This window comes from Ruditapes philippinarum, unplaced genomic scaffold (assembly GCF_026571515.1).
Source record: "Ruditapes philippinarum isolate M1 unplaced genomic scaffold, ASM2657151v2 ctg3139_1_1_1_1, whole genome shotgun sequence".
In the NCBI taxonomy this organism is placed as follows: Eukaryota; Metazoa; Mollusca; class Bivalvia; order Venerida; family Veneridae; genus Ruditapes; species Ruditapes philippinarum.
The window spans coordinates 1-24453 of record NW_026863344.1 but is presented as its reverse complement, the minus strand read 5'-3'; the positions used below and the strand labels follow the sequence as shown (position 1 = coordinate 24453).

Here is a 24453-nt window from a genome sequence, read left to right as displayed (position 1 = left end):
TGTGGGTTCGAATCCCGCCATGGACTTTTAGACTCTTTCAAGTGACGAAGCTGTCAGCTTGCTAGAACTCGGAAGTTTTTACTCATGTCTAAAATAATGCACGGAGGGGTACCCGAGGTCCTCCTCCACAGTCTCCGTATGACCTTTACTGTGTTAGTGCGATGTAAAACCCAATCTAATTTTTTTTTAAACTAGATTACCTACATCAATAAACAAAAAGTCACATCTTGTTTTTTTTTACAATTTTTATTGCACATTACCTGGTCGACAGTCAAGATATAAAGTATGGATTGTAAAGTCATTGTAAAATCCTTAACCAGCTAAAACCGGAGATGATCAGTTTTTTTTTATAACCAGACCTCACATTCGTACAGTCTAATTTCATTTTTCATTTTCTTGAATATAAAAATGTTTGATTTGTATTGTATATGTATAATTATATGTAAATGTATATATATATTCGGGAAATGGATATGTTTAAACTAATGTAAAAAATTATATAGAAAGGGACATAATCATAGAAAAAAATCAAAACATATTCTCTCTAATTTGCAACAAGTTCAAATCTATTTACAAACAGGAAGGACATGAATATACAATATACAATTATAAGTTATGTGATATATTAATATAATTTTAATATCTTCAGACGATATGCAAATTAGAAAATATATGAAAATCACTTTCCCCATGAAAACACTGTAAAATATTTTCATTTTAGCAACACTTTTTCTCTGAATGTTCTTTATAACCTATGGTCGAATTGATCATTGATGTATGACCAACCTTCTGTTATCTAACAAGTAAAGACAATTTTCATGTTCTGAAAAATCATGGATAATTTAAATCATACTTATATTAACCACTTGCCAAAAATCTTAACATTTAATTTTTTAACAATTTCGAAACTTTCAAAATAAATCTTCATGAAAAACAATTTATGCAATTATTTTAGCAATCAAAATATGCTACTCCCAGCCACACCCCAGAAGGGTCTACAGTGGCGTTGAGAATGTCGTGCGGTTTTAGAGTACCAATGAACTTTCCGGTGAAACCTTCAGTGATGTTATACCCCTCGGCAATATTCAAACCAAGTTGGTATAGCGGCATGCTTATCTGCAAAGGAAACGGAATATGAATATAAACAATACATAAAGGGCCTTTAAAAAATGAAATGGAGAAATAAAAACTGGAAAGGGGGACATCACTATAGAGCAATAAAAGATTTTAAAGTGAAAATTTCACACTCGGTTTATATGAGTCTATATGAAGACCAGTTCTATTTGTAGGTGGCTGCTAAACATTGGTTTTACTGTATATCGTCACCATTTGGAAACATTATGTTTTTTTTTTAATATTTGCACTTTATAAAAAACATTGTATTCATTGAGAAACAAAGATGAATTATGTATTTGCACGTGCCAACCGGGACATCTCGGCTATTATTGATCCGAGGGCCGAGAAGATGCGATCGTTCATGTGTACGTGTATTTCCGTATTTTGACTTCTTCATGCTCAAAATTGTTAAATTGGCCAAAGTAAGATCATTGACTTGAACCAGAGAAAGTTGTTATTTCCTTAATACTAACAAAAAGGAAAAAAAACTTAACAGAAAGGACAAACTTATTATAAGCATCGAAACAAAACATATAGCAAATTTAGAAAGCAATAAACATGTTAAGTACATACAGGGATTGGGCCTCCTGCGTCATCTAAGTTCAGGAAAGCAAATGCCATTCCTTTATCATCTAATCCCATTTTTTTCGTCCAGACCTCATATGGTCCACTCTGAAATTAAATCATTATTTGTGCATTTATGAAAAATAAAGAATTTTGTTCAAATACAACACTGAAAATCACGAATTGATGATATTGTTATGATAAAACCACCAGGACACAAGGATTTATCACATTTGCCGTGTGTAGAAAATTAAAATAAAAACTTTCCATTATATGACATGATACTCCCTTATTTCATCAATTTCTCTGGCCAGTGCAATACTCCACCTGGATGCTGATGAAATTTATCTCCCTTGAAAACGTAAACAAAAACGCGGGTGCCTTATATATGACTACATTTTATTGTTATGAACATAATAAAAGATATTTTGCCGAGTGGTTATGACTTCAGACTGCATGCCTATTACCAATCTCGGTTTTCGAAGCCTACAGGCGGACTTAGTATTATTTTCTGTGCGGAAGCTATTCGGTAAAACATGTATACAGAAGGTCTATGGATCTTTTCAGGTGTATTTTCGTATCTGAAATAATGCACAAATGAGCACCTCTACCAGCAGGTCCGGAAAACTGCCATCTGACCTTTACATTGATGACGAGACTGAAAATGAATTGAACAAAGTCACCTTCATAATTCTTCGTCCCATGCTTCCATATTTGTCTTGATTAATCATGATTATGTAATCATTCTGTAACAAAGCTTTGGTTTCCGGTTTCACGTTCCTCAGATCTATTGACATCAATAAAGGCGCGGCCATGATCGCCCACATTGCCATCTGTACCCGTTGTTGATCGTAACTCAGTCCATAGTCACCAACAATGATCTAGAATAAAGGACACATAATGACAAAGATGCATATTTATGAACATATCGCAATCATATTTTAAGTGAATACTTCATAAAACATCTAGAATTAAAAGTTAAATATGTTCTCTAGTGAATGCTTGCAATCCCTTTATGCACGTGTATTTGGTCTAAAGGGACTCGACTGATGCTTCTTGACATGACATGAGTAGAAATATTCTTTTGAGAATATTGTTACATTTGACAAAAGTCTAAACCAGTAACTTGTGTCCAATATTTCAGATTATTCGAGTAAATTTCCTAATTATTTTTTTGCATGATTTGCTGTTTCAATTGCCCCAATTGATCTATATAAAAATAATTATGCTTTACTTTTGAACCTCAGTGCAGTACCTTTAATTATATAACGCTAAACGCTAATCGTATGCAATGTTTCACTTGTACATTTCGTTGATGATGAATTTGCCATTAGCATCGATGTGATAATTCAAGCCGGTCCTCCCGATTTTCAAACCTTTTTGGTTTTAAACGTTGTGAACACAATTGTTAATAAAGGGACTCCCCTTAGGGTTTTTGAAAAAACTTGTGAGCAAAATTTCAAGCCATTTGCTCACTCCATTCTTCCAGAATAATTATTCTAATTGTGAAAAATGACCCAAAATTGAAAATAGTTGCAATGCTTATCACTCAAATAGGGCTAAGATCAGCATACAAATATGATTTTCGATTTATTTCTGAGTACATTTCTATTTTAACTTCTGTATATCTTTCTGTTTGGAGTGTCCCTTGTGATTTATGTAAGAAATTCAAATGTTATGTTTTTCGGCGATTGGACCTCAGTGGAGTTCCTTTAACAAATGGATTTTAAGAAAATGCCGACAAGATCAACTCACCATGTCCGGATCATTATAGTTTCCAGGTCCGGCAACAAGACTGAAGTTTCCAGTATCGTTACCATAGAATTCTATAATCCCTCTAACACTGTCCCAGGAATCTTGTATATCTGCATAGTTTCTCCAGATGTTACAATAACTAGCAATCTTCTTATAGTCAGGCTGAAAAATTAGTTAGTATTTCATAGTACATGTATTCTCAACCAGTATTTCATAGTACATGTATTCTCAACCAGTATTTCATAGTACATGTATTCTCAACCAGTATTTCATAGTACATGTATTCTCAACCAGTATTTCATAGTACATGTATTCTCAACCAGTATTTCATAAGACATGTATTCTCAACCAGTATTTCATAGTACATGTACTCTCAACCAAAGAAAAATATTGTGTTATAAATTATTTCATAAAACATTATTTCATAGCCTTTTACATTATTTTCATTGACAAAAAAAACATGTCATAAGATAATGCATACCAAAGTGCAGCTTTAAAATGGACGTATCAACAGCTTAACAGTTTTTTTTACAACTTTTGCATGAATTCTGCTTATAGTTTAGTATCATTTTCTCATTGCTTGAATTCAAACAGTACAGTTCAACCTCTGCACAACGACTTTCTGTCGAGCAATTAGTTGTTTACAACACCAGAACTTTTCAGTTCTTCCCAAAATAAGACTTTGCTCGAAAATTAACACCTCAAGAGCAACACTTCTCACCACCAACCAAATTCTGTGTCTCCCAAACGGTGCTGCTCTGCAAAGGTTATACTGTATTGCAACTTCTTTCCGATTTTGATGCAAAATATAATACTGAAAGCTGAACTTTTTCAAGTAACGAAATTTTAAATCAGCTAACACTGTAATACAATGTTATACAGTTTAAAGAGTATAATCATAAATTCAAGTTACTATTTTTTGATAGAAGACAACATATGCTGGCCAACTACAGGAGTACAACATTGGACGCCCAGTTTGATTCAAGAAGAATGACATCGCGGGATAACCTATAAGAGAGAAGACATATTATCATCTATAACGGAGAATATATATTATCAGATTATTGCAATTTCAAAATGGATAAACTTTTACAAAACTAGTCGTCTCTCAAATTAAAATAGAAGACTAGTTTTCATCTGCTGTTGTTCTATTAATTAGGTATACATGTAGATTGTTCATAAATTGTATGGAAATTGATTTGCTTTTCTTAGCAATAATTTTTATTTATGATAATAGTTTCGAAAAATTAAACAGTTAAAACTTCAAGTTTGGAAATATTCAGACCAAGTAGCAGTTCAGCTTTAAATGTAATAGCGTTTTGTGCCACGGGGTCGTGTTGCAATGTATACTCAAACATGTGTCCGGTTTTCTGGCATCAAGATATTGATCATCATAAAACGTAAAAACAGCTTAAAAAACTGAAGCACCGTTTTGGCATATTTCGATATTCTAAATGTTCCACTAAAGACGTTTCATAAGACAATTGGACAGAGTCCATGAAGTAATGCAATAATAATTTTTTCTAACCATATTCCATATCTTCAATATCAGAGTAGCATCCGTCCAGTTTGACCATATCTATTCCCCAAGACGCAAACGTGTCGGCGTCCTTTTCAAGATAGAATTTGCTTCCAGGGTAACCCCCGCATGTAAAGGTTCCAAAATCTTCATATATACCGAGCTTCAAACCTTTAGCATGCATCTAGATTTATAGACAAACAAATGCATGCTTTTTCGTTTCAATTAAGACATTATAACATACACAAGTATACAGCAAACGCAAAAGGGAAATCTAATAGCCAAAATATATCATTTAAGAAAGCAAACAAATGAATGAAATTAAAATAAAACATGCTTGCCCTTTGAAATAATACCCACACTCATGAAGTCTGTTTATAAGTAAAAGAAAAACATCCATTATCTGATATCAAAAAATTGAAATTTTAATGACTTCAGATAAACGAAATTCAATCCGTGAATGCATTGTAATTTGAAAGTGATATGAACCCATCTGTGTAAATAATCATAATAGTCATTTCATGCAGTGTTGGAATGCTTTGTTTTTTATCAGCATATGGTAAAAGCAAATACACCTGCAAAAAAAATAGTGAGGCCAAAACAAGTGATGGATCCATAAGCTGATCAAGCAAAATGAAAACAAACAAAAAACACACACAATGTGGAAATGATACATACGTAATCAGCAAGCCATTTCATGCCATGTGGAAATCGTTTTCTATCTGCTACAAGTGTACCATTGGCGTCCCGTTCTTTCTCCATCCAGCAATCATCTACGTTCACGTACTCGTAACCTTTATCCTTGTAACCTTCCGATACCATTGCGTCAGCCATTGCCATGTACAAATTCTCGCTGTAAATTATGTAGGCATAGATAATAACATCCACAAATTTAACCCAATACATTTAGATAGGTTAATTTAAAAGGGTACTATTCTTGGTCCAAATGAATATAAGATTATTCTGTGAATCAAGCTTACTATTCTAATCAAGAAAGCCTACTTCACAGTGACTTACGTATACGGCAGGGTTGGCTCATGCATTTCTTTATGTGTAAAGCAGAAATATCACATGGTCCTGATGATAATTGTGCGGTTGACCAACTCAAAACTTATAAGCAAATGAAAATGGTACCTGATACAATTGTCGGGGTCATTGTCACAGTCGATATTACATCTATAACGTTCCCATGACAACCAGCCCATAGGTGGCGTCAAAGCCAAACCATTGTCTAGTCCTTGGCCTACAGCACACAGCGATATGGCTAGCAAAACTCTCAAAATCATTGTAACCGTTAGATCTGTAAAACCAAATTAGACCATTAACATAAGAACATTTTTATAAACAATTCTATTCAATTTCTATTATCGCAAAAAAAAGAACATGTTAAATTATAAAGGCTATCAAACACGGTACAGTAAACGGAAGTAACAAGTAAAGTGTTTGTAATCGCAAGTCATGGTACACTTTGGATTGAACAGGCTTGCAAGACGGGATACAGTGAAGTCCTATTTGAACTGTAATAATGCTTATTAACGAATAAATAAGTCTCTGGTGAAAATTGAAAATAAACCTAAATAAACCATTTCGGGTCAAATTTATGTTATCATCATATGAAAATACACTTATCAACTGGGGAAAGAGGTTATATATTTATATCGTTATAGATATAATATTCCAGAATATACAGTCTTACGGTGGCATAGAGGAATCGTCAGATCATGTGCGCACGCGATAGCAACTACGTGCGCACGCAATAGCTACTACGTGCGCACGCGATAGTCCCTGCGTCTGGACAATCATTACGTGCGCACGTAATTGCTATCGCGTGCGCAAGTACTAGTAGTAGCTATCGCGTACGCACATGGTAGATATCGCGTGCGCACATAGTAGCTATCGCGTGCGCACGTGGAAAATAAAAAATATTTCTGATGGCCCTTTTATGTCACCGTAATTACAGTCTTCCTAGAATAGAATATATCAATTAATATTGTAAAGTGCGTAACTGAAATCCTGTCCGAGGTGGTATATGCAGTTGTGAAATACTTAGTATGCTAACTAAAAAACAACTTTTTGGAACACATTTCAGCTCTTCAATATAAAATTAATTGACGAAAAAAAAGTTACACTTGCTATATAAAAGATAGAATGAAATATAGTTCCTCAGTTAGAATATCAATGATTTTTTCTCTGTTATGTAAAGAAAACGATGTTTTATATATTCATACTGTTGCTCATACATAATATAACATAATATGTGAATATACGAAGTAACAAAGTAACAAAAACATTCAGAAAGTATAAAGTAAAAGCAGAGACATAGATAACATTTATGTTATCTACATCTCTGGTAACAGGTGTATAATTGTAGAACAAATTTGTATTAAAATGTTTAAAAGATACAAAATAAATCACTTACATTTATGTCCTCTCAATTTATCATAACAAGGTGTATGCTCACATGATCGCGAGACCCATTTTTGTGTAATCTTAAAGTTGATAGATTGAATAAAGTCGCTTATCTGTTCGTCACATTATTGTCTGAACATGTCCAGACTTATAGGTATATTGTTTAACACACAGAGTTAGCATCCAGTGAATAATACATCTGACAGTAAAAAAATGCATTTAAAAGTACATGTGTATGTACATATAGTGTGCATGGTTGCGTCGACAAATAAGCCGCGTCACGACAAAACCAACATAATGGGTTTGCGACCAGCATGGATCCAGACCAGCCTGCGCATCCGCGCAGTCTGATCAGGATCCATGCTGTTCGCTATCAGTTTCTCTACTTGTTAAAGGGTCTGTAAGCGAACAGCATGGATCCTGATCAGACTGCGCGGATGCGCATTATGTTGGTTTTGTCGTGACGCGGCTCAAATATACTTATGTTTACATATAACGAAAGAAAAAAAACTAAAAACCATCTTATGATGAGTATCCTATTTTTAAAATAAATTTTGGAGGAGGATTTTAATGTTTTTTATGTATGTCTGTGATAGTTAGGCTATTTTTCGATATAACAATGCAAAAGTTCAGACTTTCTTTGTATTATAAGTACCCGTATGTGACCATACAGGGCATAATCATATGTCAACTGAATGATTCATGTGCGTAATATATATAGAAATACTAGTTAATGGGATGTAACTCTTGCTTTATAAAATATTCAAGTCATCTTTATTACTCCTCTTGCAAAAGAGCCACATTCTGTTTATGTAGGTAACAAGAACAAAAAAAAAACTTTCAATAAAATACATAATTTTGTATCTGAACTCTAAAAGACGCATGTCTTCTCTTATTATTCAAGGTTACACGTGCATTATATTATAATGTACAATGTACATGCTTGTATATATTTTGCTATATTTACTGCCAACATCAACCACGTGCACAAATACGTCCTGTATAAAATATTAGTCGACCACGAAACATTATTACATTGTAATTTACGGTTGCGAATATACTAGTTAAAATAAGAGGAATTTTATAATACAATGGCCATTTAAATGTAACCTAATTCATTGGGGTTTTTTTTTGTCCGTTCGTTTACTAAATGTATCTCACTCAATCTTTCTTAAGATTTGGCCTTGCAAAACGCACGCGTGTCAAATGTAAATAGTTTTTTCTAAGAACTATATTTTATTATATACATGTGTAAATATTCTGCTACAAATAATTGTCACAAATGTATCTTTTGGAAGAAACCCCGTATGTTATCTGGTATTATAGCATAAAATCGGCTATTTTCCCCTATTTTGCCCATGTTATAACGGGACCAAAACCATGTGTTAACATAGTCACGCGCTCTTGTTATAGCCCGGTTTCACCTATGCGCAATACATACAGGGCCCAGTAAAAAAAAAAAAAAACTAAATGACGATTTGGCCTGTTTGCCAAAGAGTCATGCGCTCTTGTTATATTGAAATTATGGATTCGAGGGCCTCAATCGCATTAAATACGGCGAGCAGCATTCAAGTAACTATGCCGGAAATACGGCGTATAAACATCGTTGCTAATCTTGGTTGTCGCCCTTTCTAAGAAACGGACAGTTGTCAATGTAAACAAATTACTGGCATTCAGTTTAACCCTCCGATTAACTTACAAAACAAGATAACACAAATGAATATGAGAACATGTTGTTTTATTGATGCTTATGTTGATAAATGCGCTTTATATTTCTTTGAGAGAATAATGTTTAGTGCCTGATTTTTTATTTATAAACTTGTGTGCTTAAAAAAACCCGATTCTGATGACGTCACTGATCTTTTTTCTACTGTCAATCTGATATCATTCTAAAAATTTCTGAGGGCCATGTTTTGTATTGGGTAGAGTAATGTAACGTTGTTTTTTTCCTTGAGATAATATCTCTCCAATGTCAAGCTTTATAATATCAATTTAAATTCAAAATTTCGTTCGGTTCGTTGTTGGCCCCGGAAAAATAAAAGGCATACGTAAAACATGTAGAATTGGATAAATACCGTCCAAGCACAAGGATTTAATGTATTGTGTTTTGTATTAAATATACATCATGAATCTGTTTTAAAATTTTATGCTATAATAGCGTCAACGCACGTTTATTTCGTGTTATAAAGTCTGCAGAGTCCCTCAGAACTGTTGGAGCCCTCGCCCTACCGGGCTCGGGCACCAACCGTTCCTCGAGACTCTGCAGACGTTATAACACGGAAAAACGTGCGTTAACCCTATATAACACGTAACACGAAACGTTCTTAATGTTACGGCTGTATGTAATGTTCTAAAAGGGTATTACGAATAAATTCCGTCTGTTGCCTTGGTTGATACTGGAGGTAAATCTAACATATGCTAAGATCTTTGTCTCATCGATTTTACTTTCAGTTGTGAATGCCGTTATATAGTAAATGAATAAACAGCTCGGAATAACAAATGATCTTTCTAGTGCTAGCTTGGTAAGACGACAGATCATGGTTCCTATAAAAAGTTCGAATCCGCGGCAGTGGCTGGTGAGTTAAATCAGTTATCAGTATATTACCACAAACGCAAACTGCATTGCAGTAAGGACTTGAATCTCAGTAAAATTTTTGTTAATCTGTTGTTGATTTGTTGTTGTTTTTCCGTTTATAAATAAGTAATTCAGGAAGTATGTTATATAAAAAGTTTTTTGTAAAGAAAAAAAAACACAACGATGCACAGAAAATATTTTTTATTTAGTAACAACATTAAAAATTTGTACAAAACATATTTACATAAAGGAATCAAAACAATATTTACTTCGTATGTTGAATTACTAACGAATTTATGTCATATTATTCTTTTCCTTAACAAAATAACTATGTACATGTATAAGTTAAACATATTCATAAATAATACCTTTTACAGTTTGTCTTCATTGTATAACAAATGTCTATGAAATAATAAAACTATTATGCTATGAAATAAAAAGTATTATGCTATGACAAACAAAAACACGTGATGAAAATGAAGAAAATGTTATTCTTAACATTAAAAGTTTTAATTATCAAAATAATAATAATAATCCAATGTATTTTTACATATTTATTTCTTTCTTTAATATTAGTATTGACCAAACTAATTCTAGTTTTACATCTTAAACTTATTGACTAATTACATTCCTGTATTAATATTCATTTTTCCCTTTTCTTCATAATTTTATCCATAAAATACATTCTTCAATCAGTATCTATTTACACAAAGTTCAAGTCCTATAGAATAAGATTATATACCTTTGAAAACATAACAAAAAACAATGCGTAAGTATTGCTTAAAACTTAGATCTAGACTACAAAACTGTTTTCTTTTTTCTTAATAAACAAGTTTGTATGACTATTGTTTGCGTCACTTTCAATGATATCATTATATCCATAAAGACTACAGTCGTTTACTGAGGACTTTGACCATCTTCCTCCTCCGTAAATGGTACCACCTGTCTGTCTTTTCTAGTGTCCCTTTTAAGATGCTCAATTGGAATCAAATGTTCTTTTGGTGCAATAACTGTGCTCGGAACAGGAGCCTCGATTTGAAGAACGCCATCCTCGGTGAGACATGACTTTAGCGTTTCTGGATCAACATTTTCCGGAAGTACGCACTCCCTATAAAACTCTTGATACACTTTGCGATCATCTTCTTCGTGCACGTGTTTTGCGTGCACGCGAAGTCGGCCGTCATGTGTCTTCACGCTTATTTCGTCCGGTTTGAACTGACTGCAGTCAAAGCGAAGGGTGAATTTGTGCTGACCTTCGGGATCTATAAAAAATGAATTAAAATCATATATGTATAGATATTTTGCGGCAAAGTATATACATAAAGCTATGTGTGTAATTTTCATTTTGAAAGAAAGGACACTTCAAAAATGAAAGAAATAGGTATGAGCAAATTGCGCATGCACGTCACCATTGCCTACTTAAGAGAGCACTGATATAAATATTTTGCTCCAGGACATTTCATTCGTTAGCATATCAACTCATGAAGACCATAAGATTATCGAAACAACATAACTTTACTGTTCATACAGTGAAACGTAAGATATTCCATGTCGATTTATTCAGGAAAATATACATAAACACATAGATCTACAATATTTACCATACTGTCACCTCTATAAACATGCATTTTACTATATTGTATCTCTTCCATTGAGTCAAACCCCGGCTGAGGAAAAATATAGATCTATTAATATGAACAAAAAAAAAGAGTAAAGAAATCTATGGATCAACTTACCTGTTATAAATGGATTTCGTAAATCCATGTTGATAGGCTGGACGTCCATTCTCTCCATTTCTCGTCGGACTTTTTCCAGCAGACGACCGAACCGAAGCCGAGAGTCCGTGTAATTTGCCATGCGCCAGTCATTGTTAAACAAATGCACCCAGTCCGGAAATAAGTCCATCTGTCGGTCAAAATATCCAAAATTCAACCTCGAATGCGGTAGCATAGACATAATTACTTTTACTTTTCTGCAATTTTCTTTGCTCTGGTGAAAATCAGCTGTTTGAATTTAGTTTGACTTCCGTGTGCATGATCGCGGTCTATTTATATATTGGCGAAAAGACGGAAAATACCTAGTTAAAAATAGAACATTCGCGAACATTCAAGGACGATAAACATGTACAGCATATTGGATGCTTCTAGAGAATTCTCTCTGACGCAGTATCCGTGTTACGTAAAATTGTGAATCAGAAAAATTTAGCCATTTTATCGATCTATCTTTCCTTTAATTCTGCAGCATCAAAATTATTGAAAATTAATTGTTTTATATGGCTAAATGATAAGTTTTTGCATTCATTTTTTCTATTCTTGAGATAAATTTAGCGACGGTGAATGCGCATGCTCATTTTTTGTTAAAGGTGAACAATCTATACTAAAAATTGCTTCAGACAACCGGAGTAAAAGATAGATTGGTAAGTACTGTTTATTTATTTGCTCCCAAAATTATGCAGACATATAACAAAATATGTTTAACATAAAATAAAATCATTCTTATAAATGTGGATTTGTGATTACACACCATAGAAAGAAAAATCAATCCATCTGTTGAGATAGTTAACCTTTAAAGAGTATTGCTGTCTAAAAATAGAACTAATGTTTTCTACTTTTTTTTCACCTCAATGTAGAACCCGCACGAGAGCGTTAGAGAAGTAAAATCACCGTACAACATCGAGTGAACATCCTGCTAAAACATGTCCTGGGATATTGTGCCGCTATCAAAGTGGGATTTTGGATATTTTGACCGACAGCGAGATTTGTTCTCGGAATGGCTGCATCTTTTTGACGATGACTGGCGAATGGGGAGTTTTGAAGAGTCCCGAATCCGGTTTGATAAGGAACTGGACAAGATTCGGAGAGAAATGCTTCGGATGGACGAACAACCAGTGAATCTGGATTTACGACAGCCTTTCATTACAGGTAGGCTTAATGCATTATGTCAGAATGATTTAAATTTATAATGATTTACATACAGTAGAAAAAAAAAGCATCTGTTAATACCATTACGATAAGAAAATGAAATTTAATATCTTCATTGTTTGCATTTGATCTGTAAATAGCGCACAGTTGTGCCAATGTTTATTCAACATTGTGTTTCAGAATTTTTTGCATGGCATATATTATTCGCTCAAATATGAAACGGTTCTGCTGTACGTACGTGCGTACGTACGTACGTACTTAATATAGGTCAAGGACTGCGTGGGGTATATACATGAGCTTCTAATATCATAACAAGATGTACATGTCACGTATCCATCTTAAAAGTGTACGAACTGTTTTCTGGCGTTTTTTTCTTTTCATTTTTTTACTCTACTGTACCAGTATTATCAACGTTTGTATCCTTACAACACCCAGCAAGATACAGTTATTTCATGGTAGATTCTAAATTATGAAATTATTAGTGAAATACACAAGTCATGTTTTCAATATGCATAAATTATGTCGGGTTTTAGTGCAAGCGAACTCACTTTCATGTTTTACTTCACTAATAAGACATTTCATTGTTATTCATGTAAACACGATTTTGAGAAAAGATATATTGGTTCATTGCCTGTAAGCATTTAACTACATTTTAATATCTTATCAATCAATGATTTGAATCTTTAAAAAGATTTATTTGTTTTCTATTTGGTGTTTTGATAATATGGCTGCAGATCAAATATATGACACCACATTAAAAGAAATGGTGTTGCTCTTGTTATTTACATTTTGTTATTTGTATTGACTTGTGTTGATCATATTGTTAATTATACAGTACAGTTCAACCTGTGTTAAGGACCACCTGTGGATAAAGATCTCAAATAAAGACATTTTGTGTATAAAGGCCATGTTTTTCTCATCTTAAGGTGACTTTTCACAGGTTCGATGTATTTATACTACAATGAATATGAATTAGGATTTTTTAATTTATTTTTTTTGCATATTAGTATATTACCATTAATAATATTTAAAAAAAAAGTTAAACGTGAAATATTTGTAGTCACATTGCTTTGATAAACCATTAATTAGCCTAGGTATGCTTAAACAAAGTAAAAAAATCTGTTCTGTTCTATTCTATTCTGATAAAGTAATTGGTGGAGAGTTTATGAATCAATATCTTGATTTAAAAGGTTGCGCCCGGTCAATGACCTCGACCTTGATATAGCTGTTTATCTACACACCTAAAAACTATTAAAAGTCATTGGCTTTAAACATGTTAAACGTACACAGTTTTACAAAAAATGTACAGGTGATTGAAAGATATGTTGTGATGAATTGTTTTAGTGGCTATTACATTGTACTATTAATTGAATTGGCTTTTATGGCCCTTTTTTCTTCACTGTTTCCGCGGTTGCTTTTAGCTGGGCCATGCGTGGCACATTGTTTTCTAAACTTTAATGGGTGATTATTTATACTTATCAATGTCTTTTGTGTAAATATATCTGGGCGTTCCGAGACTGTACTGTGCACCCTATACAACATGGACGGTCTAAAATCTTCTTGTGCATTGTTCTAGTTTACGGACGTATGTGCATGATTTACGCATATACCACAATAATATCTTAATAAGAAATAAATTTTGCGCTTATTAATCTAGGGGGGGTATTTGTTCTGATAGACAAGCATTACAGAATCACCGTCCGACAAGGATTTTTTGGCATACCTAACACTCGAATGTCAATATTTTGTTTTGTTACAAAACTTTTGTATGATACGTGTGTACATACTACACAGTTACAGAATGAGTTGAAAAGTAAAATCTTATAATTGCCGATTTAAGCCTAAAATTTTAATATCAAATGTTTATTAGAAGAAGGAGAAAATAAAAACAAACAAAAACATTTGAAGGATTTTTGTCGGTGTTTGATTATTTACCTTCCTGTATTATGTCAGATTACTAATCTAGTCAATATTTGGGTCAACCTAGAACTAATTGCAAAAGATTTACATTAGATGTTGAGAACTGAAGATATAATGATTTAATTTTTGGACAAAGTTATGGATGTGAAAAAAAATACTATACAAGATCGTGGTTCGTTGCCCTCAGTTATTTCGTCCCACTCAGTTATCAAGACTTTAATAACGCTGTCTTAGAGAAAAATCTCAATTTATCAATAATATTTATCAATTAATTTATGAATTACATAAATTTCATTTTTGTAAACTTATGTCCGGTTCTGTATGAATTCGATAATTTATGACGAAAACATACGTTTATTCTCCTGGAAATTTAATGAACAACTTATGTCCGGTTCTGTAAGAATTCGATAATTTATGACGTAAGCATACCTTTGTTCTCCTGGAAATTTAATGAACGGAAAATATGTAAATATTACTGAGGCGAGTATTGAATTATTTTGCATTTTCGTAAAGTAGGTAGGGCTGATTATTTAGTTCAACATTCGAAATTTCATCGCCGGAACATACGGTACAAATTCCGTATAGTCTTACAAAGTTTACAGATACCGGTTAAAATGAATGTTCAGAAAACCTCCCTCGTGTGTCTGTGGAATTGTCATGTATATTGATGAGTTCACAATTTAATTATATATAAAGCAATGTTGGTGTACTAAAAGGTGGCTGTCACGGTAAAAAAAAAGAAATTGACGATAAAAGAAAACGCCGCTCTTGTCGCTCAGCTAAGCATTGCAAAACAGCTAACATTAGGACCTTGCGAACTTGCTTTGTCAAAGTAATTTAAACTGCAGCAATACTTAAATCAAATGTATTTTGTTTACTTCAGATCCAAAAGGGCAACATAAATTTAGCTTGAGGTTTAACTGCAGCAAGTTCAAGCCAAATGAAATAACCGTGCAGACCCAAGACAACACATTGAAAGTCCATGCAAGACACGCTCACGAAGAAGATGGCCGTAAGTTTTACCAAGAATTCTTCAGGGAGTGCACACTTCCGGAAAACGTGGATCCAAAAAAGCTGCAGTCCAGTCTAACCAATGATGGCGTTCTCCAAATCGAGGCTCCAGTCCAGCCAACGGTTGTTGCCCCTAAGGAGCATCTAATACCGATAGATCATCTGAAAAAAGATTTGAAGAAAGATAAACAAGTTGTGGCAGTTGAAAAAGAAAGGGGAGATGGGAAATAAGACCCTATCAGTGTTAAAGAAAGTTTTGTCAATGGTATTAAAATCTGCAATTTTGAAGTAATGAAAGATAACTCTTGACATCAAGAAAATATTCTAGAATGAATACGTAACCAAACGTTTATAAATAAGTTTGAAGTAATTGAAATAATATTACAACATGAAGAAATTAAAAAAAGTCTGTTTTAACACAAACCATAAAGAATGAAGAGCTGAGTTTAGGCCTGTTTGCAGTGAATGTGTATTAGCAAGAGGAAAACCATTGACAAATACAGAAGACCAAAAGCAAGATTACGCTATCATAAGAGATCTAAAAAAACGATGGGGAAAGTTTTGTTTTGTTCATTGAAGACATTTATGTTCCATGTTAATTAACAAACATTTATTTTCTAGTTTTTCACGTTTCAGAAATCCTGATTTAATTTTCCAATAAGCTTCATTTATCTGGCCTATCCACATCTTGGCTGTTGCTGCAGAAAATGATCGTTAGTTGATACAACAGGTGATAAGGTGAAAGAGAAGTATGTTAACAATGGCATTACTAACTACTTTTTATCTTGTCTGGCAGTTATTAATCATTCATTTATTGTTGGCCACAGTTGGAACAGGAACTATCCACAACCATTGTGCATGAATAGGTCGAGGGAAATATAGAAACAGCTAAAACAGGGGCAAATTTATCAGCCTTTAGTACATGTTTAAATAAGTATTAATACATTTAGTAAGATGGACATCTGAAGATAAAAAGTGCCATTTTTCAGCCATAGATCTTTCAACCTTTATTAGGGTTTTACAAAAAGCTGCCATAATACATTATGCTACTACATGTATATTTAACCATTGACGTTATATTTGATTACATTCACTATTTGCAACCAATGAAAAATACCTGTTATATGATAGAAGTGGCAAGATTGTAAATATCAGGTTGATTTTTTATAAAGTTTATTACTGTTAGAAAGATAGTGTTTAAAGGCCCAATATTACAACAATATTATTTAACTTCTTAATATTGAAAATTCATAAATCAAAGCATGAAAAACTGGCAACTCATTCATGAAACTCAAAATTATTCCTGTCTTAGAATTAGAAATTGGTAACAAATATTCTTTGATAATTTTTTACAAGTATTTTGTATGAATAAATTAAAAATTATTTGAATTTTCTAAATATCTAAGATAATTCGGTTTGGGCCTTTAACATAATTTTGTATACTGATTTTATACCTACATTTGTGTTATTGTTAACGGATATCACAGTTTGTGTTCTTCATTTACACATTTGTACAGGAGGTTGTTTACTGAGAATGTATACATATAAAAAGGGATTTTACAACAACTGATTAGTATATTGTATATAAGATATCTTAAAATTTAGATATATTCAGAGGAAACTAAAATACAGGCATTTGATATCATACTTTAGCTAGAGGAATTTGCTTACTTGATTTTCAAGATCATGTCAAATATTTGAAATGTTAAGAACACTTTTTTTCGCCTTGCTATATCATTATCAAGCAATCAATAAAAAAATCAGTTTGCTTTAAAAACAAGTTGTTGCTCATTTAACCACATTGTTTTAACCAGTGGACATCTTACCATTTATAAGAACACATGCACTTTTTAGTGACTCCACTGAGGTTTGCTTACTATTTGATGGCTAAACTCGAGTGCAAGATTTCAGATCATTTGCACACTCGAGTTATTTTTTTCCAAATTCGGGCACATACTCGCTTAAAAAATCGGTTACTACATTTGAAAGGCAGCAATCATGCTTTCTGACAATACAGTACAGATGCGGTTTTATCTGAAGTATATAAAAACTGATAAACATTTCATAATTGCAGCCTTCAATTCCGTCCCTCCCGTCAATGTATGCTGCATAACTCAATCATCACTTTGGTTAACAGTTGACCAGAAATCTTAATTAAAATACCCGGCCCCCACACCTCAACATAATCGAACCAGCTTCAAATCTCTAAGCCTTCCCACGGACTTAAAGACTTGAGCCCCAGTCTCGGAATTTTCTCTGAGAGACTTGTGGTGGGTGCCCTGTATAGATATATTTGCTTTTATTCGCTGAACTTCCTTCTTGTCGGTATTCAAAGTGTTCTCCAACTTTACAAGGTTTTTTAATTCTATTTCTACACAAACACTATAATCAATTGTAACATCTGCATGGATGTGGAAATTTAAAGGATCAAATCGATCAAAACTACAATTCTAGCAAGCCTTCGGTGGTATTGTGATACATTCTCGTGTCTGAAACAAACCCCCATCAGGGGCAAAACAACTTTGAGCAAGAATCTTTAAATTCATTGCTTAGTACTGGTAGGTTCCAGGAGGGGTTCGGAAGTGTATCTATAAGCTTATTGCTTCCAGCAAACATGAAGGTTCCCGGCCAAAGTAGAAAGACACCCAAAAACATACTATACTAAAATTAAATAATAATAACAGCGAGACCGATAGCTTAAAAATACAATTGTACCTTTAAGTTTTAATTTCAGGTACATGGACTTCTAATATATATATTTGTTATCAAAACAGGAGTCAGGGGAGGTAATCGCTGCGGGGATTTAGTTAAAGTGTTGAATAGTTGTGTCCATTTAATAAAATTAATTATATTTAATATGCTCGCTAAATTTTTCGAAGTAAATAAAGAAGATTTAAGGCCGTGTAATATATGCTTGCATTGTGATTGCAGTAAGAGGATTTTTAAGGCTTCCATTTGATCACATTTATAAATACGGAAGCGTCGTGGTGCCAATTTAACATGTTCTATAAAAAAAAGATTACTCCTAAGTAGGACTTTGTACCTTTCTCTTACGTAGGACTTTATAACTCCTACGTAGGAGATAAAAAAAAGCCTAATTAGGAGTTTATAACTCCTACGTAGGACTTTATAACTCCTAAGTAGAGAAACACATATAAAGTCCTACGTAGAAGTTATAAATTCATACGTAGGACTTTTAAACTCCTTCGTAGGACTCCTTATTAGGCTTTTTTTAACTCCTAAGCAGGAGATATAAAGTCCTACATAGGAGTTTGAAAGTCCTACGTAGGACTTCAAAACTCCTAATTAGGTTTTTTTTATCTCCTACGTAGGAGTTACAAAGTCCTACGCAGGAGTTATTTTTTATAGAGCATATTGAATTGGCACCAGGACGCTTCCGTACATTTAGCAATTAAAAATACACACACAATTTTTCGTAAGGGGATCTAAGATTTACATATAGCCGCAGACGACACGCTCTGTTCTATAATTATCCAGGAGCATCTAATGATTACTTACATGTGATGTCATACTTACATTGTTTTATGTAACCTGATAATAAAAATACAAAATGTTATGAAATAGGTCTTTAATGAGGACATTATATTGTAATGAATCGTGAGGCGTCACATGACCAATATATCGTCTGCAAGATCTCTGTCCTGACAGAGATGACAAAACCACGTGATGAATTAATTTATCTTTAACACGTTGAAATACCATTTGCTGATGAATCTCAAATTCTACCAAACTCATTTTCATAGACAATTTATGATAAAAAAAATAAGTTTCATATTATTTGCCGATTGTTGTTTTGCGACGTTATCCGTACTCCCCAAGTGTGTTTAGTTCCTTATTAGTAAAAAAAAGTAAACAATTATATTCACGTGTTTCTGCTGTTAATCCTGCTACCATAATGGTTTAAATATTAATACTGCCTCACGCGAAGGTTGTTTTTATGTGATTAAAAAAAAAAACAACATGAAACAAAAATGATATTTTAGTCGATTTCGTTACGCTAATTATACATCGTCATACGACGAATTATAGACTATAGTACATGTATATTAACGTGTGTTCCAACATGATGTCTTATCTTTAGGGTCAGTGCAATGACCTCTATTTGATAAAGCAGTGCAGTCGTAAGTTCCTTTCAAAGTAATAAACACTTGGCACAGTGACACGAACAGCCGGCATCATGATTAAAATATTCATCGGAATAATTCTTTCTTTCCTTTTCCTAGCCGCAAATGCCAAGTTTACATGGACAAATTGTGGTAAGATTGTATTTAAAACTTTCTTTATAATATGTATAAACTAATTCACGTGAAGTAGGCAAAATAACTGAGCTCTAACACATTGGTAATGCGTTTGAGGTCAGACACTCACATTGATATTTCCATAGACTTACATTATAAGAAATGGTCCCTACTCCTACCTTAAAATTGAGTTTTCATGCTAAAGAGGTGATTTTCCTAGCAGAATGAAATGCCTGACACATAAAAATGTTCCTGTTATATAGGGGTAGCCAACCAAATTTTTTGCAAAATGACTACAAAGAGGATTACCCCCCATTTTATTGAAATTTTCTGACATACACTTTTTATAAATGCAAATATCCAAGTCAAAATTATCATAGAGACTCATGAAATATTTAATTTTCTTCAGAAAACAATGTAGTGTTACTTTCTAAATTAGTTTTTATACTTAAAAATACCCCATTGTCATCCAATCACCTCATGTATAAATTAATCATATGGTTAACCCTGCACTTTGCCAATCGCTGGCCATGTTACAATGCGATACCCTGACCTTGAATATGTTGACTTGAAAAAGCTTGTGCAACAAATGACTTAGGACTACTCGAAGACTTCTATTTTCAATTTCTTGAAATTAACATAACAAGTCATGTTGATCACTCGAAAATTCCCATTTATTGCCATGGATTCGACTTCAGCCAGGAACGATAATTACTTTCATAATTATGACGATGATCGTAAGGTCATAAGTTTTTGCAACAAAGTACATATCTTGTTAAAATTTATTTGTGGAGGAAGCAGTAAAAGTCTTCCTCTACAATCTTCACCTATAAAATAAATAAAATCGATATTGATTGGAATCTACCAAAATAATTAAAACACTATAGATAACTACATGTATATTACACAGTGTAGCAATACCACGTGACCTGCATGTCATTTTCGGCATCATTTCCAAGACAAATATTGCTCGATTCGAAAAGGAAAATAGCCGTAAGTATTTTATTTCTGCACCGATTTCTTTGGGATATGCACTATTCTTCGGAGAAAAATGTAAGCTTGCCATAGAAAAGTGTTTTTCATTCAGTATATGAGCCGTTTTATCAAACACTTTGTATAACCTTGAAAGTTGCTTGTATACGAGCGGACTTCAGTTGCAAGCTATTTCGTTTTCTTGTATTATCTGACCGTGGTAAACCGGCATTGGGTCGTTGTTTGATACCGGCACTCACCGAGAGGAAGCCCAAATCCGTGTTCTATCGGCTTGGAACAGGGAATTGCCGGGACACCACCGTATCTATACTGCATCCATACCGTGACAAATCGTAGTAAACCGGGATGCGTGTCAATCAATGTCCAAACGGCAAAGTCCCGGTGATGACGCGATGTTGTCACGGTAAAACAGGCAGAGCTACGGTAGAGCCAGGGTACATTTAGGTCACTGGCAATAACGCTCCGGTTGGAGCCGGTAATGTCCCGGATATTGCAGACAAGTACAGTTATACAACGATGATAGACGGTGGTGTAACGACCTCATGCCGATACAGGAAATTTAAAGAACAGGAATATATAAACTTGAAGTGCTACTTTGGATCATGTTGTTTAGAGAAGGAACACGACCATGGACAATTTTTTAAATGAGAGAAGGAAAAATTCTTCAGCTGGTGCATTTTCAGCTTCAGGTACCTCAACCTCTGAAGGTGTTGTAGACACAGTTTTTTTCTAACTTCCATCCCCTTTCCTTCGGATGGCATCTCTGCTGTCTTTTTACCAAATGACTGATGCCAACGTGGTCAGTCATTTTATTCTCATAAACTTGAACAGGAAGCATCGGTGCATTACCAGGGCGTCACCGGCACAGTACCGGCATCACCAATAGCATTACCGTGGCAAAAACGGCGATGGTCGGGATGGACCGTGATGAAACCGTGTCTAGTCGGGTTTCCACCGGAATCAAGCGGGAATACACCTATTTAGCATCGGCGCTTATCGTATATATCCGGTGCTATATCGGGTTCTGAACCGGGAATACACCTGGGCTCTGTCGGGGATGTGTAAACGCAATTTGATTTCTCAGAAAAACACCACGGAACACCTCGGTTCACCAGCTTAAGACACAGTAGCGATACCGTGGCCATTACCGGGACAGTGTTAATTTGGACTTTATCAAATGGAACCTGCAACATTTTCAATTTTGCCGTTTTGGACTTTCTTTATGGTTCTTTTTTTCTCTATTTTATCAATGACTGATGTTCCTCAACACACATCTGAACAATTTAAGTATTCAAGGAAAATATAGCACTCAAACCCACTGATCCGGGCCCAAAGACCAAACAATTTTCATACAGTAAACCAGTGACATAATAATTAAGCTAATGCTTATGAAAGATTATACTTGAATGTCGAATATGATATCATTTAATTGTGGTTACTTTGTTTCGCTAATATTTTTGTTAATACAACTGCAGCCAATGCATTTAAATTTAAAAGACTACAATGTACAGTTAATTTCAAAATGATAAAAGTTCAAATCTTATGTTTACTTGTAGCGTATCGTTAGTTAGGAGCTGATTTTGCTCTAATAATTAATGTAAATGCGGTTGTTATCCATCTTCCGATAATGTCAAACCCCTCGCGGGGACGTAAAAAATGGTTAACTTGAGTTTTGACATTGCCTTGTTTTTCAACGGGTTTCCAAATGCAATCACCTATATGACTTGCATACTTAAAGGAATTAGGCGGCGGAAACTGATATGTGTTTGATGTTTGATATGATTGTATATCATATGTCATTACTTTCAGCTATTGTTTAACACAATATTTGCATTTATATCAAAAGGTATGAGGGGCCTCCGTGACCAAATGACAGCTAACTATTTACTCCCAAGAAATGATTTTTTTTTTATTAATGAAAAGCTAAACGTGTCGGCGTTGGTTAACCTTTTTGGTTATGTTTTCGATTATGTTTTCGTCTTGATTAACCTTTTGGTTACGGCTTATTGCTTAAAAATTCAAACATATTCACTTAAAACATAAAATACTTATTTTATATAAAAGGAAATGCATTTCTAAAGGAATTAAGATGATATTGAAAGGCATTTCTCCCTTTTTATATTTTTCCCCAAAAACATCACAGATATTCATTTCACACTTGAAATATTGATTGAATATCAAGACAAAAATTTCATTTTAACAGAAACGGCAAATACGTGAAAAACATGCACAATATGAAATGCACGGTCAACACGAAAATCGACAGACAAGCTTGGTCTTATTTGAAATGGGAAATATTTTGGGCCATTTTGAAATCTTGCATTTAGCATTCGTATAGTACTCCTTGATCATTTAGTATTCCTCACAGGTTTGCCGATCCGCGGTCGGGTGTTAGATATGAGCGAATTTCACGAGATATTATCATATTATATGCCGGCAATTGAGTAAGCAGATGTCAAAAGTTAGAAAACGTACAGGAAATTAAGAACATTTTACCATTTGTCAAACACTATTTACGCTTGGACATTGTGGCAAGTGATATTTTACTCGTCAAGTCGCTTTATACTATGATAGATTCTCGGAAAATTTCATTAAATAAGAATAGTTTTTTTTTTTTTAAATCATACTGTCAGAGTTCTAATCAAGTTTAAAAAAACCTTGATTTTAATAACTGTCAAATAAAAACAATAACTTATTAAAATAAAAACAATGACTTATAAAAACAAAAACTTTAATATAGACATAAAAATTCATAGCCCTATTTTAATTTTACAAACCATGAATCAGCAAATAAGAACTCTTGCTGAGATTTGAACTCAGAACTCCTCTTATGTATGTGATACAATAAAGAGGCATTTTGACAATTAAACTACAAGAGCTTAAAATTTACTAACCATGGCTTGTTATTAAAAGATTAACATTTTTCCTACTTTTTTGCATCTATATATAGTTTTCAAATAGCCAAATTTATGTCTATTATAAATGAAAAAAACTGGCCAAAATTCATAATTTTATCCTGAAAATTCTTTTTTAAAACTTATTAAAAGGATTTTTAAGAATCATTTCAACTATTTAGTACATAAGAATTAAAAACAAGAGGGCCATGATGGCCATTAAGTCGCTCACCTGTATATAGGCCCCCCGGAGCGGGGCCAGTTAAAACCCCAGGGCTTTTATTTGAACAAACTTAATAGTCACCCATTAGAAGATGTTTCATGCTAAACATCTAAGGTCTAGCTCATTGGGTTTTTTAAAAGAAGATTTAAAAAAAAAAAAATTTACACATATATTTAAAAACAATGCCAGCCCTGGGGCACGGGCCAGTTTTGATCCCAGGGCTTTTATTTGAACAATCTTTGTAGACACTCACTAGAAGATGTTTCATTCTTAATATCTAAACTCTGCTTTGGG

At 33.6% G+C, this 24453-nt stretch overlaps 3 protein-coding genes across 3 annotated transcripts; 1 reads left to right on the top strand and 2 right to left on the bottom strand.

Moving 5' to 3' along the window:
* Window positions 1-227: 227 nt before the first annotated feature.
* On the bottom strand, window positions 228-7580 carry LOC132721890 (alpha-N-acetylgalactosaminidase-like). The gene is made up of 9 exons (XM_060706267.1): window positions 7374-7580; window positions 6089-6254; window positions 5633-5807; window positions 4964-5138; window positions 4349-4443; window positions 3436-3597; window positions 2364-2561; window positions 1690-1788; window positions 228-1116 (listed from the first exon to the last, which is right to left on the bottom strand). The coding sequence occupies exons 2-9, from the start codon at window positions 6238-6240 to the stop codon at window positions 952-954; spliced, it is 1221 nt and encodes a 406-aa protein (XP_060562250.1). The 5' UTR covers window positions 6241-6254; window positions 7374-7580; the 3' UTR covers window positions 228-951.
* Window positions 7581-10122: 2542 nt separating this feature from the next.
* Window positions 10123-11977, bottom strand: LOC132721889 (major egg antigen-like). Its single transcript, XM_060706266.1, has 2 exons — window positions 11675-11977; window positions 10123-11200 (listed from the first exon to the last, which is right to left on the bottom strand). The coding sequence occupies exons 1-2, from the start codon at window positions 11892-11894 to the stop codon at window positions 10836-10838; spliced, it is 585 nt and encodes a 194-aa protein (XP_060562249.1). The 5' UTR covers window positions 11895-11977; the 3' UTR covers window positions 10123-10835.
* A 590-nt stretch (window positions 11978-12567) lies between these two features.
* On the top strand, window positions 12568-17570 carry LOC132721888 (heat shock protein 27-like). The gene is made up of 2 exons (XM_060706265.1): window positions 12568-12859; window positions 15663-17570. Exons 1-2 carry the CDS (start codon window positions 12634-12636, stop codon window positions 16019-16021), a joined length of 585 nt encoding a protein of 194 aa, XP_060562248.1. The 5' UTR covers window positions 12568-12633; the 3' UTR covers window positions 16022-17570.
* The last annotated feature ends 6883 nt before the right edge of the window (window positions 17571-24453 follow it).